Raw genomic sequence first — 20,013 nt, 5'->3', positions numbered from 1 at the left:
TAATAGTGTAATAAGTGTAATAAGTGTAATAGGGCAATTAGAGTAATAGTGTAATAAGTGTAAACTTGTAATAGTGTAATAAGTGTAATAAGTGTAATAGTGTAATAAGTGTAATAGTGTAATAGTGTAATAAGTGTAAACTTGTAATAGTGTAATAAGTGTAATAAGTGTAATAGGGCAATTAGAGTAATAGTGTAATAAGTGTAATAAGTGTAATAGTGTAATAAGTGTAATAGTGTAATAAGTGTAAACTTGTAATAGGGCAATTAGAGTAATGGTGTAATAAGTGTAAACTTGTAATAGTGTAATAAGTGTAATAAGTGTAATAGGGCAATAAGTGTTATAGTGTAATAAGTGTAAACTTGTAATAGGGCAATAAGTGTAATATTGTATTAGTGAAGGCCTAATAAGTGTGTGTGTGTGTGTGTGTGTGTGTGTGTGTGTGTGTGTGTGTGTGTGTGTGTGTGTGTGTGTGCGTGCGTGCGCGTGCGCGCGGCGCGCATGCGTGTCTACGTGTTCGTGACGCCACCAACAGGCGACGACCCTCCAGCACTCTGGCCTGCTGTGTTTGACGCAACATCTTCTGCACTCGCAACGTTTTTATTTCTCTCCTCCCAACAGCACGAAATGTTTTCATAACTAAACTATCATTCACACTGGGTCCGTTTCAACGCTCCTCCCAACAAACACAGCAAGTCGTTGTTGTTCTTTTACAGTTTTCTTTTTAAGGATAACGCGTCGGACATTTTGTTTATTTGTGTTGTTTTGTGTGTGTGGGGGGGGAGTGTTAGTAGTTGTTATTATTTGGAAGTGTGTGCGTGTGGCTAACGTTAGCATCGTTAGCAAGTGTCGTTGTTACCAAAGGAGGATGGAGCTGAGCAGTAACAACGTCAACAGCGTGAATGTGGGCTCTGGTGGTGGCAGCAGCAACGTGCCAGCCTTCCTCACCAAGCTGTGGACCCTGGTGGAGGACCCCCACACGGACCAGCTCATCTGCTGGAGCCCCGTGAGTCACACTACTTACTACTACACCCACATGCTAACCAAACTGTCTACTACAACAACTATAGGAATGCTAGCATGCTAACGATTAACTGTACGACAACACACTGATACTACAACAACTAAAATAACACACTGATGCTTGCGTGCTTGTTGTCAAATGACTGGAGTCCTGTGAGTGTAATAACAGACATGCTACTATGCTAGGACTTATTATAACTGGAGTTCTGTAAGACAATTGTTCTTTCTACGTGGCAAGGACCCCCAAATTGATGTTTATTGGCCCGCGGACCCCCATAAGAGAAGTGATTCTATCCCATTTTGATTTCAAGGACCCCCCAGTTTGACATGCATTAGGCTAAGGGAACCCCCATTTAATGGCATTTCTATCTTAGGTTAATTTAATTGTGAGAGTCAGTGGCTTGTTTGTACACTCTCTGAGTTATATATACATAATAAGGGTCCATTTGGTTCCTATCATTTAGCTGGGGGCCCCCTGGAACTCCCTCAAGGACCCCTGGGGGTCCCCAGACCCCACTTTGAGAACCAATGCTGTAAGTAAAACCTTACACATGCTAATCATGCTAACCCATATTATACCGTGAGTATTAATAACACACACATGCTAATATTTATAACTGGGGTCCTGTAAGTTAAACAACACACATGCTAGCATGCTCTTGTTTATAACTGGAGTCCTGTGACTGCCTGTGACTCTGCCCTAACATAAATTAAAATCATCTAAGTGTATGGCCTGATGCTTTGCAGAAATAGAAATGCCAGCTTCCATTACTGGGATTTCGGGAGGTGTAGTTCCAGGCTCTATATAGCATTTGGAGATAGTGGAATAGTTGTCTGGCTGGGGCTACAGTTTACAGTTTAGGCATTTAGCAGACACTTTTAATCCATGCTTACACTAAGCAGGTAATACACTATAATAAGCAAGATAATATGTCAGTACATTAACAACAATATAACAAATGCATAGGAATATCAATCTAGAAAAAACAATAATATAGGTTGACCACGCACCTAATCAGTAAAATACGTCTAAAACCTAAAAATGCAATCTAGCTTCATGTATGATCATCATTGAGGGAAGGGGAGTGTTACAGTACTGCTATGGGTTTAGGTGGAGTCTGAAGAGGTGGGGGAGTAGGGTCTGTAGTTCTAAGTGCGACAGGGAGTTTATTCCACAGTTTGGGGGCCAGAAGGGCAACAAACAAACAAACAAAAAATAAGCTAACACTCATACTGTACTACACCATACTGTACTGGTGCTAACATTTCTACTGAGAGAGTCTTGTGTGTCAAACACACTGATGCTAAAGTCCTAACTGCACTACGCACGCACACACACACACACACACACACACACACACACACACACACACACACACACACACACACTGATCCATGCTAGCGAGGAAAACGAGACAGTACTAACATGTTAGCATTTATACTCTACTCTGTAGTCCAAGACACTGATGCTGCCGTGTATACGACATGCTAACATTCATTATACTCGAGCACAGCACATGTTGCTAACATCTATGCTGTGAAATACTGCTGCTGCTGGCCAGAAAACAACGGATCTACAAGACATCGACGTGTCACCACGCGAAGCCCTGACGTCTTGTAGATCCGTCGCTTTAATTGGGCTTGACATTGTTTAGACGGGGACAGAGACAGACAGCTGCTGCTGCTAATGGAGCTGACAACAGAATGAATAGACCAGGTGTCGGCCTGCATTTAGTGTTCAGCTGGCCAAATGGTTCATTTTTATTTAGACCTAGAAATTATTGAATGCTTTAACCAGTGAAAAATAGCAGATATACAAGCTCACAGCGCGGCACCGAGTGCCGCGCTGCGAGCTTGTAGATCTGCTATTTTTGAAAAAGTCATGAAAATGTGTGCAAATCTTTGAATATATGTACTTTCAAAGCGAACGTTTGTAACTCAAATTTTGCTTCTGGGGGGTCCCTGGAACTAAATATTTTGAGATGGGGGTCCGTGGTCAAATACATATCATTTTGGGGGTCCTTCACAAGAAAAGGTTTGAGAACCACTGACATAGTAGTCTCTCAAGAACAGACTAACTGAGCTCCAGTTAAGTGAAAAGGACCTTTTCTTTGACGATGGCTGGCTAGATTGCTGACATAGAAACATAGTTTTTTTTTCAAAAATCTTAGAAGGATTCAAAAGACACTTATAGAATCGGGTCAAAATTCTAATTTTCACGATTTTTCAAAAATAGCAGATCTACAAGCTCGCAGCGCGGCACTCGGTGCCGCGCTGTGAGCTTGTATATCTGCTATTTTTTTTATATTTAAAGCATAAAATATTGCGTCATAATGTGTTCAGGCCTAAATGGGTTAAACATCCATGCTGTTCATCTGGTCACATGGTTGTGTTATCTGCTATGAATTATCATCTGCTATGACATTTTACATGACGATTAATTGTCACTCAAATAATTGCGATTATTGATTTACATTTCTGATTGGCTTGTAGGCTTTGAAGTTGCACGTGGCATATATGACACATAACCTAAATATACAAAGAAATGACTGACATGTTTGACAACTTTATACTTAAAAAAGAACATTGATAGTGGAAATAGCCGATCGACAAGCTCACAACGTGTCGCGTTGCGACGCGTTGTGATCTATGCGACACGTTGTGAGCTTGTAGATCGGCTATTTACTCTATTTTTGAAAATGTATGAAAATGTATGAACAATGAACATTATTCAACACGGAAAAGATTATGAAAAATAATTGTTGTCATCATGTGATAATTGTGACAGACCTACAAAGTAGGTCGGGAGTGGCTTATTGTCAGTATCAGCCGGTAACACGCGGGAGTCTGTCCCCGTTACAATGCGCTAGACCCCTGGGAGATGGTTTTTGCTGAGGTGGAGGGTCACACCTACCATCAGCTCCCAGTGCTTGCCGCACGACTTGCCAAGCCGTGCTACTCATACGCTGAGTTGGCGGTGCCCAGAATCAAACCCATGACCTTGTGGTCCAAAGGCGAGAGCTCTACCGACTGAGCTACCCGGGCACACACTGCTGTTGGATACTTTTGAGTAACCTGCTGTAGTATGATGAAGTAGGACTTTCATTTTAATACGCAAAACATAAACAATGAAAATAGGGAGATTAGAGACAATATATTGGCTAGATCCAGGAACAGTGGGCAGACTGGGCAGGAGAGTAGGAAAGAAACAACACAGTACTAGAAACTCTTAAACTTGTGCACATAAATTAGATCATAGACAATCAATACACATTCATGTTATGGGTTAACACAGACAGACAGACCTGTTTTGAAAAGTGTTTTTTCTTATCATATAAGGGTTTGAGGTGGTGGTGGTGGGGGTTTACAATGAGTTCTATATAAGGTGTATAACATGTACGTATGATATGTTGTGTGTATTTTCAGAATGGAACCAGTTTCCACGTCTTTGACCAGGGTCAGTTCTCCAAAGAAGTTCTGCCAAAGTTCTTCAAACACAACAACATGGCCAGCTTCGTACGACAACTCAACATGTGTAAGATGCACTGTGTGTGTGTGTGTGTGTGTGTGTGTGTGTGTGTGTGTGTGTGTGTGTGTGTGTGTGTGTGTGTGTGTGTGTGTGTGTGTGTGTGTGTGTGTGTGTGTGTGTGTGTGTGTGTGTGTGTGTGTGTGTGTGTGTGTGTGTGTGTGTGTGTGTGCGCGCGTTTGCGTGTGCGCACAGCGTTAGGGCATTAACGACTCAAGTTTTATTTCAAGTCAACTCGACTTACAGTAAAGCTGAAGTTGAATCGATCCATCATCATATTGACTGGGGGGGGGGGGGACCCCACTGACACACTGCTGTTCAAATTGAGCAACTTTTATTAAAGATCTGTGTCTTACTCTTGACAACCGACATTCAATATAAATTATTATATTATAAAACATGGTAGGCCTGCAGCCAGGCTATTTGAAAATAGACGATCTACAAGCTCGCAGCGTGTCGCGCTGCAACGCATCTATGATCACAGCAGCTGCAGCCCATGATCGAGCCTAATTAATTTATTCTCCGTCCCGCGGCGGTGTTGAGTGCAGAGAATAGCAGACCTCCAAGCTCTCATAACGGGCACATCTGCGACGCAATGTGACTGACTTGTACTGTATGACTCATGAGTGAAGCAGTGAAGCTTGTAGCCTTCAGTCAGCTGTTCTCAGCACAATGCCGTCCGTCGCAGCGGCCGGGTGAAGTCAAATGTCTCACTAGGAGCGTACCACACTTCCCACCAGTAACCAGGCAACAGGCAACAGAGAAGATGTACGAATGAACTGAAACATGCGCTGAGACTGAGCAGTCCCCAAAATAACACATTTGGGGAATTGATTACATGAAACAGGCACGTGGGCATACAGTCTAAAATGTCTTTTTCCTCTTTTTTTCCCTTCAACTTTCGACTTTCCCTGATGAGAGTCGATTTGACAATGTTTTGGTTAATGCCTGTGTGTTCGTGTGAGTGATGGCTGGACAATTCATTCAAATATGATAAAAATGCAACATGAACTACTGCAGTTTCCAAATCACAGAGGCTGACCCATGGCCAGGCCGTCCTGACTTATGGGCACACCTATTGGTTCCCAACTTCCCAAGACTACTTAGTCCTAGAAGTAATATACTTTGAGATTTAGTTATTTTACATATGGTTAGAGGAGCACTCCTGTGTGTAATGTTTTAAGCTTTATAAATCACTTTAAAGACTCTCCAGTAGCTTCGAATGGCTTCGATTCATTTGCACAGCAATTGAATGGTTTGTGCTGGCAGTCGCAGTCACTGCTTTCTTCTAGGAATTATTGCTGTTGTGAAATTGTTATTAAAAAAGGGGAACAATGGGATGTGATTTTGTTGCCATATGTGTAACTGTTTTAGAAAGGCAAGAAGGTTTGTGGTTTACCTTGATTTTACAACAGTGAAGTGGATTGGTGTCCATGGGGGGTCCCCAGTCTCTCAACAGTAAACAAATCATCATAGAGCTAGAGCTCTTTCCCAGCTCAACGTCTGCCCTGAGACTGGGAGGTCAGGGTTCGATTTGGTCATCCCAAAGACTCTGAAAAATGGGACTCAGTGCCTCCATGCTTGGCATTTAGCATCAAGGTTTGGATTGAGGGCAAGACCCGCGTTGTGAGCTTGTAGATCTGTTCTTTTCTCTAGTTTGGGTCCCAGGCAGTGGCTCAGGGGTAGAGTTGCCCTCTTAGAACACGGAAAGTTCCCGAAGGGTTCCCAGTTTGATCCTGGGCTCCCCCCAGAGTTGCGGTCGAAGAGTCCTTGAGCAAGACTCTGAACCCCTAGTTGCTCCCACTTCTCTATTGGCTTTTTGCTTTAACTCATTTACCCCCATTTTAAGACCCCTTCTGAGGGTCCACACCGCCAGGATTTTGCCTACCTTTAACGTGGGCGCGTGCGCGAATCCATTGCGCGATGGTTCACCGATTCCATTCACAATACGATCCAGTCACGGTAAGCTACAAAACCCAACAGCCTGCCATTTCCCAAAGCGAAACCGATTGAGCCCAGCGTGGGTGTTGCATAACATTATACCGGATGGGATTTCGGCAGACAGGATACAGGCGTCGTTGTCCCGCCCCCCCATTTCCGTTTTGGAAGATCTGGATCCGGTTTTTGTGAATAGGGCCCTTCCATAGAGCGCTATGGACGGCGAATCGGCGATCATACTTTTTTGTTTTATAGTTATTAAAGCTAATTGATAACTCGTCATACTAGTCATAGGCAGAGTGGACCCATTTATATAACTCGTCAAACTAGTCATAGGCAGTAAATGAGTTTTTAATATGCACTGTGTGTGTGTGTGTGTGTGTGCGTGTGCGTGTGCGTGTGCAGATGGGTTCCGTAAGGTGGTTCACATTGAACAGGGAGGCTTGGTGAAACCAGAAAAAGACGACACAGAATTCCAACATCCTTATTTCATCCGAGGACAAGAACACCTGCTGGAGAATATCAAACGCAAAGTCACCAACGTAAGTTATTATAAAGTTACTAATCTGCACAATATTAAAAGTCAACTCACTAATTTGTTGTGTAGACAGACAGACAGACAAACCTTTATTGATCGTGAGGGAAAGTATGTATGATAACTGGTGGCAGGCAGACAGACAGACTCTCACAGTGATAACCCGTGGCAGACAGACAGTCTCTCACAGTGATAACCGGAGACGTTCTTGAACATCATCTGAAGATGAGAGACTGCCGTCTCGCTGTGTGCTCCTTGAGCAAGGCATTGAGGGTTGTCATGGCCCTGGCAGGTGTCCAGTGTGAAGCAGGAGGAGCTGAGGATGACCACAGACGACGTGAGCAAGATCCTGTCCGACGTCCAGCAGATGAAAGGGAAGCAGGAGAACATCGACGCCAAGATCATGACCATGAAACAGTAAGACCAAATATATATGTTACAGTCAGTTTGGGTAACTCAGCGTGTCAGCTGTGTTTAGCCATTAGCTTACTATGCCTAACCCTAACCCTAAGCTTAACCTCAGTAAAACTATGCCTAACCCTAACCTCCGTGGGGTGAGGCGCTATCATTCCTGCCGACGTTGTGTTATCGTTGTCGTTGTTGTGGATCAAAGCGACCGCTTGTTCTGCCCCGCCCGCACTGCACAACGTTCTCAATTTCACTGAAACTCAAAAAAACTGTGACGTATATATATATATATATATATATATATATATATATATATATATATATATATATATGAATACATTTTCTTAAAAAAATAGTGAAAATAGCTGATCTGCAAGCTCACAATGCGGCACGAACCATGAAGCCATGTGTTGTGATTGTGAACTTGTAGATATGCTATTTTCACTAGTTTGGGTCCCGGGGAAACGTCTAATTTCTCTTTTGGGTCTTGAGCTAAAAGGTTTGGGAGCCACTGGTCTGAATGTCTTCAAGGAGTTGTTCACCCCGAAAATGACTTCTTTTCTACCTATTACACACCCCTTGAATTAATGTTTTTGATAACCGTGTGGCTGCTCAGTAGAAGATTCAAACTGAAACTCTTAGTCGTGTTGAGTCTCCTACCTCAAACTCTTTGAGTCTCCTACCGGAGACTTCGTCTTATTTGCCAAATTATTCTATTATTATTCGAAAAAAATCTTCTCTTCTGGGGGTACCTGGAATATCTTTTCAAATGGGGACGGGCTAATAAGTCTCAATTTGGGGGTCCTTGACATGGAGAAGTTTGAGAACCACTGATCTATCTGACTGTCAGCAGACTGTTTTGCGTGTGTGCTTGCGTGCGTCTGTGTGCGTTTTATTTATTTTATTTTGTCTCCCCCAGTGAGAACGAGGCCTTGTGGAGAGAAGTGGCCAGTCTCCGACAGAAACACGCTCAGCAACAGAAAGTCGTCAGCAAGGTACTACCGTCCGTCCCATAATGTAATAACACTAGACCGTACCCGTCTGGGGATATTGAGCACCCAAAGTACATGCAGAGTTTGAGTTATGCTCTGTGCTCTATGCTCCTGTATAGGATGGATTAAATAGTAACTGTACTTGGTAACTGCAACAGTTCCCATCGCCACAGGGAACACATGTATTCGATGTCCACCAAGATTCAACAGTTCGAAGATGAATGTTTAGGCCAATGGGTGCACAAAAGGAAGATCGCTATCTACCAGTAGATCGCAAAGGCTGTGCAGACATGCCCTTAAAACATATATAATTTAAATTAAAAGAAATGTATATATGTATTTTTTGACATCTGCCCCTTGAATTAAGGTGACATCAAAAAGGGCCGGTTAACCCACAATGGTGTTGAGCCCAAACAACATTAGTAGCATTACAAAGTTATGTACCAAAAGAAAAATCGAACCTCTGTTCGAAGTGGAGCTGTGTGTGTGTGTGTGTGTGTGTGTGTGTGTGTGTGTGTGTGTGTAGCACCTCTCTGGTCACCCAGGATCATGTGTACAGATTTTTGTGACATCTATACTATAATTTTGCGAATGTCTGTCTGAGTGAGTGTCTGTCTGTATGAAACAGCGTTTCTCCTCGGTGGCTGGAGCAAAAATCTGAAATCGCATCACCATCAGCATATGAACACACCTGACATAACTGTGAAGCCCGTTTGTCACTTTCACAAATCGTATGCTGTATAATAGCATTTTTATGGTGTATCTATATCTATTTAGCCTACAGTACCTTTTGTGACCACACATGTTAAGGGAGGGGCGCTGTTGTTCAGGCCATGCACAATCACACACAAACCCACACACACACACACACACACACACACACACGGGGGGGGGGGGGGGGAGTGTGTGTGTGTGTGTGCAGGCGGGCGGGCGGGGGGGGGGGGTTAGCCATTAAACGAAACGGCCATTTCTTACATTGATGCTCCTACATATTATCATGCAAGCACCAGTTAAAGTTACTTTCCATCCCTCATATACTGTATGCACAGTGCACATCCCATAACCCACACACTGCACATCATTTTGGAGCTCATATCTTTGAACGGGTAAGGGCTAGTTTGAAGAAAATATGCAGGAAAAGGAGCAAAAAGTGTGTTTTGGAGAAAATTCAAGATGGCGGAAAATCTATCCTGGCGCAAATGGGCGTGGCCTATATCGGGAGATGCGTCTTGACCCAAGGAATCCAGGGAAAAAATAATTTTAATTTTCCGACCTACGGTTCAACAGTTACAGGCCAAAACGTAAACTGGGCTGTTATAGCGCCACCATGAGGCCAAATGACACTATTATTTTTTATTTAATCCTTGAAATCATTATGAACCTCCTCTCCAAGTCTTGAAACTGTAGCCCCTATGGTTTGCGAGAGAAAAATAATTGAATGTGAGTTTTTGCGATTCCCATTATAAGTCAATGGGGAAAATTAATTCACTAATAAATTAATATCAATTAAACTATAGAACCTTTCTCTTAGCAAGTTACTAGCACACGATTCCCGAGTAAGCCGGTCGATTTGACATATGGCGCGAGTGTGTGGTGCAAAAACTGTGGGAGGAGTAGCGTGCCAAACTTTGAGGCTACATACAGACAGACACGGACGGACGGACGGCCACACACACGGCCACGTATAGGGAGCTTGTGTTCCACACAGCTCCAAAAAGAAATCCCCTAGCCTGGAGCCAGCCTGTTCGCTCCGTTCCACATTTTGTATTTGTCTCTGTGATGCGTAGAGACAATACAAAATGTGTAACGGAGCGAACAGGCTGGCTCCAGGCTAGAAATCCCCTAGCAATTCCCCCCCCCCCCCCCCCCCCCTTTCAGAGACAAAAAAATAAACAAGCAAACAAAAACATCAACGCTGATTACAGTCCTGTCAAACAAGTATATGAAGCTATCTATGAAAGGTTTGATCTGCAACTCGATTTTATACAAAGTGTTGTGTTGGTCCCTGCTTCATGTCTCTCTCTCTCAGACAAGTGGTCCTTGGCCTGAAACACCTTGAAGACCCCTGATCTATGATAGATATAGTATTGTGTCATTAAATCCAGTGTTCTGTCTGTGTGTCCTCCAGTTGATCCAGTTCCTGGTGTCGCTGGTTCAGTCCAACAGAGTTATTGGAATGAAGAGGAAGATGTATGTCTACGCTCAGTCTATTACTACTACTATAGCTAATGCTACTAGCACTGTTACCAGTCATACTGCGACTACTAATGCTATAGCACTACTACTAGCATTGTTATTACGACTACTGCTACAACAACCACTTCTACTTCTGCTACTACTAGGGTTGTCATATTAATATTACGTTGAATGAATTGTCATGCAAATAATTTAATTGAATTATGTTACACTTGGCAGAGATGACAATAACTTCGATATAAAAATACACGACTAATATATTGAATAATTTCATAGTACTGATTCATGTTTTAATGTTTACAAAAGGATACATATGTATTATTATTATTAGTTTAATGTGGAAACAATTATGACGATTCAGCAAAATATTTGATGTTTTCTCAAATAATTGCCATTATGTTGATTACGTAATAATTGTGTGAGGCCTTACTACTGCCACTAGTACGATTACGACTACTTGAGTTACGACTACAACAAACTGCTACACAAAAGTCTGATGTCATTTGCTCATCCTAATTTGTTTACAGGCCTCTGATGCTGAGTGATTCCAGCTCCACCCATTCCTTGCCCAAATATAGTCGTCAGTTCTCCTTGGAGCACGTGCAGTCGTCTCCGGCCTTCAACGTAAGTTCCTTCATCATTCAACCTTTATTTAACCCATTTAGAACGGGTACACATTATTGTGTATCGTTATTTTATGCTTTAACTATTGAAAAATAGCGGATATACAAGCTGGCACCGAGTGCCGCGCTGCGAGCTTGTAGATCTGCTATTTTTGAAAAATCCATGTTACTATGTCAGCAATCTGGCCAGCCATCGTCAAAGAAAAGGTCCTTTTCACTCAACTGGAGCTCAGTTAGTCTGTTCTTGAGAGACTACTATGTCAGTCTTTCTCAAACCTTTTCAAGGACCCCCAAAATGATATGTATTTGGCCACGGACCCCCATCTCAAAATATCTAGTTCCAGGGACCCCCCAGAAGCAACATTTGAGTTACAAACGTTCGCTTTGAAAATACATATATTCAAAGATTTGCACACATTTTCACAACTTTTTCAAAAATAGCAGATCTACAAGCTCGCAGCGCGGCACTCGAGCTTGTAGATCTGCTATTTTTCACTGGTTAAAGCATTCAATAATGCTAGGCCTAAAATGAGGGAGACCCTCGTTTACGATGGTGCAGAATTACAGGCATATAAAAAGACATAAAATATTACATAAGAACAGCAAAGTAAAATAATGTTGACAGCAATCAGATACAACCGTTGCATGTCCACAGCAATCAGTTAAAACAGTTGCACACAGGTAATTCTTTGCCATTCGTTCAATATGTATAAAACCCACGCTCACTTAACCACTTTCACTCCCAAAATGTTTCAGAAACGTTGGAAATAGCAGATCTACAAGCTTGTAGGTTTTCAGTACGTTTGTGCACAAAGCAAGGCATTCATTTAAGAAAAAGAAAAGCTTAAAATGCTGAAATATTGAAATACAAGGTTTTCAGGATAATATAACATTTAAAACAAATGATATTGTATAGGGATGTAACGATACATGTTAACTGTGATATAATATGATAACGCATCACAAAAAACGGTTGACGATAAGATACATGGACGATATTGTTAATTTATAGCGATACAATACAATCCAAAATGTTCTAGCGCTGGCTATGTGCAGTGCACCACCACTTCATCTGTAATCTGATTATGTGTGTGTGCGTGTGCGTGTGTGTGTGTGTGTGTGTGCGTGTGTGTGTGTAGACTTCCAGTTTACTTCCTGCCGACAGTCCTCTGAAGTCCGGCCCCATCATCTCTGACATCACAGACCTGGCCCCGCCCTCTCCCTCGCCCATACCCTCCGATTGGACAGAAGCAGGGTGGGTAATCGGCCAATCAGATTTGTCACGGTGATGTCGTTAGGTTTACCATTGGCTCGTTCTAACTGTACCACTTCCTGCTTTCCGTTTCAGAGGCAGCCCATTGGTCCATGTGAAGGAGGAAGTAGAAGAGGATGCAGCTGCCACTCCTGCAGACTCCTCCCTCTCTCCCACCACCTTCATTAACTCCATCCTACAGGATGACTCCGCCCCCAACCTCCTTACAGCCAATCCTGTGCCAGGTAGGAGTCACACCGCACACACAATCTCCATAGCGAAGCGAGAAGAGTCTGCGGTTGAACAGTTTAGTGTTTTTGTTTTGAATGTTTCTTCTTGCTGTTTTTATTTCTGTTGCATGTAAAGCGCATGTGAGTTCTCTCTGTGAAAAGTGCAATACACAAAGACTGTCCTTACTTACTAGGATGTGAGTGTTGTCCAGGATGTTTTAGGGAAGGGATAAGAGTCTAGGACGCGTGGAGCGTTATCCAGGGTGTTTTAGGGAAGGGAGAAGAGTCTAGGACGTCCAGGGTGTTTTAGGGAAGGGAGAAGAGTCTGGGATGTGTGGAGCATTGTCCGGGGTGTTTTAGAGAAGGGAGAAGAGTCTGGGATGTGTGGAGCATTGTCCGGGGTGTTTTAGCGAAGGGAGAGAAGTCTAGAATGTGTGGAGCGATGTCCAGGGTGTTTTATGGAAGAGAGAAGAGTCTAGGATGTGTGGAGCGTTGTCCAGGGTGTTTTATGGAAGAGAGAAGAGTCTAGGATGTGTGGAGCGTTGTCCAGGGTGTTTTATGGAAGGGAGAAGAGTCTAGGACGTGTGGAGCGTTGTCCAGGGTGTTTCAGGGAAGGGAGAAGAGTCTAGGACGTGTGGAGCGTTGTCCAGGGTGTTTTAGGGAAGGGAGAAGAGTCTAGGACGTGTGGAGCGTTGTCCAGGGTGTTTTAGGGAAGGGAGAAGAGTCTAGGACGTGTGGAGCATTGTCCAGGGTGTTTTAGGGAAGGGAGAAGAGGCTAGGACGTGTGGAGCATTGTCCAGGGTGTTTTAGGGAAGGGAGAAGAGGCTAGTGTGGAGTTTTATCAGTGTTTTGCAGTTGGTACAGGCAGCAAGTGGGAGACAAAGGAGGGAGCGGAAAAGTGGGCAGACGAGAACATTTTGACTGGTTGGCCAGGCGCACTGAGGCTCATTTACATTTACATAACGACTGTCTCATTTAAATAACGACTGTCTCATTTACATAACCACTGTCTCATCTTGCAGATCCCGGCACAGCTACCAGCTCCCTCGTCACATCTGACTGCGCCCCCAGCCCCGCCCCTAGCCCCGCCCCCAGCCCTGCCAAGCGAAATCAGAAATGCCTTAGTGTTTCCTGCATTGATAAGTATGTATTACTTTTACTATTTACTATATTACTACCACTAACTACACTACTACTAACCTAATGTTCTGGCGTAAACTGAGAACTCACCTCTTCAGACTCATAGCACTTAGCACTTGACCTAATTATGACGACCACGCAGACTTAAAGTGGTCATTTTGTTCTTGTTCTTTTGTTACTTGGGCTTGCTTTTTTCTTGCTGGGATACTAGTTTACTGAGGCACTGCACTGTCTTTCTGCATGTGATGTGCTGTATGTGTTTTACCTTGCTTATGGTAAGTCTCTATGTTAAGAGCATCTGCTAAATGCCTAGATTGTACTAGTAATAATATAACATAATTATCTGACTGTATTGATTACCATGACTGGCCTCAAGCCCGGTAAGTATTTCTATAACTAGTAGTTGCTCTATGCACAGCAGCCATATTGGAAAGAATCGGGCCTCTTCCTTACTTCCTTCAAAGGTTACCAATGATACTGATGAAGCTCTGATTTAATTAGTGAAGCACAGACGTTCTCAGACATTCTTGAAGCGGTGAAAGCCGCTTCCAAGGAGTGGCTTTGTGTGTCCCGTACATGTCCATATATGGTCATTCCAGTCCAGAATGAACAGGTTTTATCTGTCCCGTACATCCAGAATATGTGTGTCCCGTGCATCCAGGATTGAGGATTGGTCAAGCTTCACATGACAATTTGGCCTTCCAGATAAAATCCTTAATTCATTCAGAATTCATACAAATATAGAACTGAAGCACATAGAAAGTATAGATCTAGGACACAGGATGTATAGATCTAGTACACAGATTTCATAGCTCTAGAACACATAGAATAAAAATTCACCGCTTCACTTCGAACCAAGGTTTGATTTTTAATTTCAAGGACCTCCATGACTCTGAAAGGTCCAAATGGACCCAAAGGGGTCTATTTGGGTGGTTCCACTTGTACACTCTCAGAGTTACACACTCATGAGGGGCCTTTGGGAACCATGAGGGTCCCTGGACCCCGCTTTGAGACCCTCTGGTATAGCAGAATGTTTCCAGTGAGCAGACACGCACAATGTTAACACTGTGGACTCTCTCTCTCACTCTTTTGCCTGTGTTTTGCCCCTGTGGGCATGGTTATGAGGCTAAGTTTAGGCATAGTTCCCAGGAGGTTAGGTAGGTTTAGGCAAAGTTTTTGTGAGGTTATTATCTGTGCTAAACGGGGCGAAATCCAGAAGTTTAACCGATGAGAAATTAAATTGCACATAAGCACTAACGGTTAATGGTGACTGAAAAAAGAAAAGCAACCCATGGCCATGTGTCACACCAAAAGCCCCGTACACCAATGTCTATGCAACATCAAGTCATCAACCATGCAACTATACGTGCTGCGGACACACATTTCTGGAAACCAATGTCTGTGTATCATCCATGCATGCATGCAACTGCGAGTCTACAACGCTTGATTTGGAATCGTACACGCACGCTGACTTGTTCATCAGGAAACAAATGCTCCGATTGGATTTTCCAAAACAGACTGTCACATTGAAAAACGGGTGTATTTTATATAGCGCATTTTTGAACACATTTCCTTAACGGTTAACGGTTAATTACCGGTAACCGATAAGGCCTTATGGTTATCGGTTGAGAAAAAATCTCCATTTTGCCATTCCTATCAGCACCTTGACTCTGTTTGACCAGAATGGAACAGAGCCTTCATTAGTATTATTGGTAAGACCTGTGAAGCAAGAAAGGAAGGGGCCCGATTTCTTTTGGATGTGGCTGTGGTCAGTGCTGTGCATAGAGACTTACCATCTCCACCATGGGTAACACTATAACTACAGTAAATGTGTTTCCTGTATGGATAAGTATTACTAATACTAACTATACTAACAACACTACTTAGAATAATAATAGTACTAGTAACAACGACACTGCTAGTGATACTATTGTTATGAATGCTACTAATGTTGTTACTGCTGAATGTACTCAATTTGATTTTAGTGTTTTAGCTCATCGGAAGTCCAGCCCAGCTGGACATATCCAGTCTAAACCAATGTGAGTGGAATGCCACTCATGCACACACACACACACACACACTGATGGTACACACTTTACATCGTCAAATTAACACTTAAGTTGCAATGATTTTTTTCTCTTCAATGTCCCGCGATGCCATGGTCTCCATAGACTTCCATGTAATTTATAGTGCACGGATCGTGCACGCCCATGCCTAGATGATGCACACTGTTCACAGCTTTCAAACAAAAAAATCCGCTTGGAAATCCGTTCAGGCATTCATGATTTAGGAGCCATTATGTTTTTTATGTTTTCTTCAAAAACGGCCCAAACTCTGGAAACTCGGGGTTGGCACCAGATGTGTTAACATGCACAGTACGCCACAGAGTGTGCGCACACACACACACACACACACACACACACAAACACACACACACACACACACACACACACACACACACACACACACACACACACACACACAGAGTAGTTGTCAAATATTGTCAAAAAATGTAGGTGTGAATTATATATACAGTATGTATATATTACTCAACGATATTATTAAAAACCATGGCATTATATTGTTTTTAATGTTTTTCTGCTTTAGGTCCACTGCCTGCCTAACTCAGTTAATGAATAGCATATCCATGCATGTATTGTACACTGCACAGTACACATAAAGACATTAAAATGCTTTATTTCCATTTTCCAACAATGGTTTTATTGAAATAACCACATCTGGTTACAGATGGACTGCTTTTTTGCATGTGCCACGTGCATGCATAGTGTGTCTGTTAAGACACATACGTACACCAATACCTAATTTCAAGCCGCCTTCGTCGATATGTAGGTCTATACCTTGCATGTTTGTTGATACCTCAATATCGATGAATTTGCGATGTATTGTCCAGCCTTAATACTGTCACGCTCATAACATTTAAGTTGATAATGTACTGTGCGGTTAATGATTTCATAGACACACAGAAGGTGCCATGAACATTTCCAGTTCCAGGTCAGTTAGGCCCCGTACACACAAAGACTATCACTGAGTCGTTTACAAAACGTTGTTCACTGTACAGACGGAATCGTCTCAAGAAATGCAAATGTCTACAACATGAAACCACTGAGAACGCAACAAAACCACTGAAAAGAGGTTGTGCTGCAAAGTCATAGCTTCAGGAATTATGCGTATTCGGCTGTCCACACGTCGGAGACGCGCCGGCGCCGTCTTCAGATCGATTGATGGCCAGGCTACACCAAGGCTGTCTGTGCGTGTGCGAAAAGCCCCTGGCTACACTAAAGAGATCTGTGAGGTGTAGCCGATATTATTGATATATATTGGATCTTTCCAAAACACGTGCATGCCCTGCGTACGCACTGACGCCTGTGAAAAGGCTTGGTGTAGCCCGGCCGTCACTCTGGGAGCCGGTTTCAAAGATGTGGGTCTTCGGGCACCCAAGACGCAAAGTCTCCGTGTGGCAGAAAGGTCTTAGCCTGGATCCAGCCTGTTTGCTCCGTTCCACATTTTGTATTGTCTCTACGCAGAGACAATACAATACGCAGAGACAATACAAAATGTGGAACGGAGCAAACAGGCTGGATCCAGGCTAGAAAGGTCTAAACGTTCCTTATGGACGGGTACACATTTGTTTGGATTACCCCCTCAGGCCGGGAACACATTTCTGTATGTACAGTATCTAGTACAGTCATTTTTCTAAAAATATTTTAACATTTTCAGATTTTCTTCTATGAAACCAAAGGTGTAAGCTATCAAGTAGTTTGGGAATTGTGTTTCTAGCTGCTACAGAGGCAGAGTAATACGTTTTCCAGAAGAACAGTGGGTAATTTTCAAATCGGACTTAAATTATTTTTTCAAATCAGACTTAAGTCTTTAAGGCTTTTGTCAAATCGGACTTAAGGCTGCGGAAATCACCCAAATTCATTCTGGTCTGGACACCGCCTTAGTCATGAGTGGCAAACACGACGTTTGAATGTCGTGTGTTTCCAGGTTTCAGAGCTGCTGTCGAGCAATAAGAAACTGACCCTGAACAGGAAATGTCATGTATCTGCCAAACATATTCTCCTAATGTTGTGTAAATCTCATTTTTTTTCTGTCTGTGTGTCTGTGTGCGTGCATGTGTGTGTGTGTGCGTGTGCCTGCGTGTGCCTGCGTGCACAGATCAGAGTTAAACGAGCATCTGGAGAACATCGATGGCAGTCTGGACAACCTGCAGACCATTCTGAACTCTCAAAACATCAGCTTCGACTCCACACCTCTGTTTGATGTACGTACCTTCAGTGAGTGAGTGTGTGTGTGTGTGTGTGTGTGTGTGTGTGTGTGTGTGTGTGTGTGTGTGTGTGTGTGTGTGTGTGTGTGTGTGTGTGTGTGTGTGTGTGTGTGTGTGTGTGTGTGTGTGTGTGTGTGTGTGTGTGTGTGTGTGTGTGTGTGTGCGTGTGTGATCGGGTCCCTTTAGCTTTGTAATGTTTTTTCTTTAATTTGTATTTCTGTTTTTACAACAGTTTTTCAGTTCATCAGACTTTGACTTGGACAGCCTGGAGAGTGTAAGACACACACACACACACACACACACACACACACACACACACACACACACACACACACACACACACACACACACTCTCTCTCTTCATAATATTGTAAAGATGTGATCCATCGTATTCCAAACGTCAGATTTTTATATATATTTATATAATGTATTGAATGTAAAAGTGTTCATGAACAGATTATTAAATGTGATGATGTGACTTTCTCCTCCTAGCTGCTGTCCCCGTTAACTCCAAGAGCAGAGGATAGAACAGGTAACACACACACACACACACACGCACACACACACACACACACACACACTAGGGCATTCACGAATAGTGATTTTTAGTATTTGAATTATTCGAATATTCGACTGGACTGGCCAAACTGTCAAATATTAAGTAAGCAAGAGGCGAACATGCTCACAACAATAGCCGATCTACATGCTCACAACGCCTCGCGTTGCGAGGCGTTGTGAGCATGTAGATCAGCTATTTTCCCAATATTTATCTGCGGAACCAAGTCACATTAAATGTAATACCTACAATTCCAAGTGCTTGTCAGAGTGGGGGTCCCCAGTTCAAATATGTTTATTTTGGGGGTCACGGCCTAAAAAGGTACCATTGACAACTCATTCTTATGACTTCCTTTCTAGCCAATCTTTATAAACTATATATTTTTTTTTTAAAAAGCGAATATTCGACTTAGGTGAACAACGTCGAATAGTGACTTTGATATTCGAATATTTGGTGAATGCCCTAACACGCACCTCCGCTCACTTCAAACTTGGGTTGATTTTTTTTCTCCTGTTGGTGTGTTGTGATTGGCCAGGCAAACAGCTGGTGCAGTACATGCAGCCCCTGGTAACGACGGAGCCAATGGGCAGCGAGGAGGCGGACCTGCCCTCGCTGCTGGAGCTGGAGGGGGAGGAGGAGTCCTACTTCAGCCCTGACCCCACCCTCTCCCTGCTGGCCACGCCCATATTCAGCCAGGAGGCCAATGAACAGGAAGAAGCACAAGCAGACTGACCACGCCCCTAGGAAGAGAGAGAGTTCTGACACTTAACGTCGACTCCCATTGTAAGCGTGGAAAAAGCGGACGTGACGTCACTATTTAGCGTTATGGAGGTGATATTCCTGTGATATAACAGTATGCTGCTCTTCAGCCCTGTCCACCTCCATTGTAACCGAGGCATTTTCACTCGCTGGTAAGTAGACTAAATCGCGTATTTTTTCCCACTTTTAACACATTCACGGGCCTCTCCAAGTTAATTTAAGTCAATATTCTTACGAGAAACATTAACGAGAGACGATTACGTGGAATAATAATGTCGCCTAACTTGGAGAGTCCCGTGAAATGCGTTAAAAGGGGGAAAAAAGACGTGATTTAGTCTACTTACCTGTGAGTGAAAACGCCTCGGTTCCAATGGAGGTGGACGGGGCTGAAGAGCAGCAGACTGTTGTCAAGAATGTCACGGCGAGATCAAAGCGTGACGCTACGCTCCTCTTGTACTACTCTGAGACTGACTCCACGGCGCTTCGGTCACAGCCACTCCCTCTTAACCCATTTAGAACGGGTACACATTTATTATTTTATGCTTTA

The 20,013-nt window shown here is 43.2% G+C and overlaps 1 protein-coding gene across 1 annotated transcript; it reads left to right on the top strand.

Moving 5' to 3' along the window:
- Positions 1-583: 583 nt before the first annotated feature.
- Positions 584-20,007, top strand: LOC308293313 (heat shock factor protein 1-like). The gene is made up of 15 exons (XM_080735772.1): positions 584-1,006; positions 4,450-4,558; positions 6,893-7,029; positions 7,315-7,439; positions 8,350-8,425; positions 10,551-10,612; positions 11,146-11,242; positions 12,381-12,496; positions 12,590-12,738; positions 13,746-13,866; positions 15,849-15,902; positions 18,043-18,148; positions 18,384-18,425; positions 18,644-18,683; positions 19,243-20,007. The coding sequence occupies exons 1-15, from the start codon at positions 869-871 to the stop codon at positions 19,437-19,439; spliced, it is 1,569 nt and encodes a 522-aa protein (XP_080591898.1). The 5' UTR covers positions 584-868; the 3' UTR covers positions 19,440-20,007.
- The last annotated feature ends 6 nt before the right edge of the window (positions 20,008-20,013 follow it).

This window comes from Nannobrachium achirus (assembly GCF_963921795.1).
Source record: "Nannobrachium achirus genome assembly, chromosome: 10".
Taxonomy (NCBI): domain Eukaryota; kingdom Metazoa; phylum Chordata; class Actinopteri; order Myctophiformes; family Myctophidae; genus Nannobrachium; species Nannobrachium achirus.
The sequence above is the reverse complement of the archived record's forward strand: the minus strand, read 5'-3'. Positions and strand labels throughout refer to the sequence as shown.

Excerpts from the sequence above, each read along its gene's own strand:
- LOC308293313 (XM_080735772.1), top strand. The coding sequence starts at position 869 with ATGGAGCTGAGCAGTAACAACGTCAACAGCGTGAATGTGGGCTCTGGT. Across the intron at positions 18,426-18,643 it reads ACTTGGACAGCCTGGAGAGT|CTGCTGTCCCCGTTAACTCC; the intron begins GTAAGACACACA and ends TTCTCCTCCTAG. Across the intron at positions 18,684-19,242 it reads AAGAGCAGAGGATAGAACAG|GCAAACAGCTGGTGCAGTAC; the intron begins GTAACACACACA and ends GTGATTGGCCAG.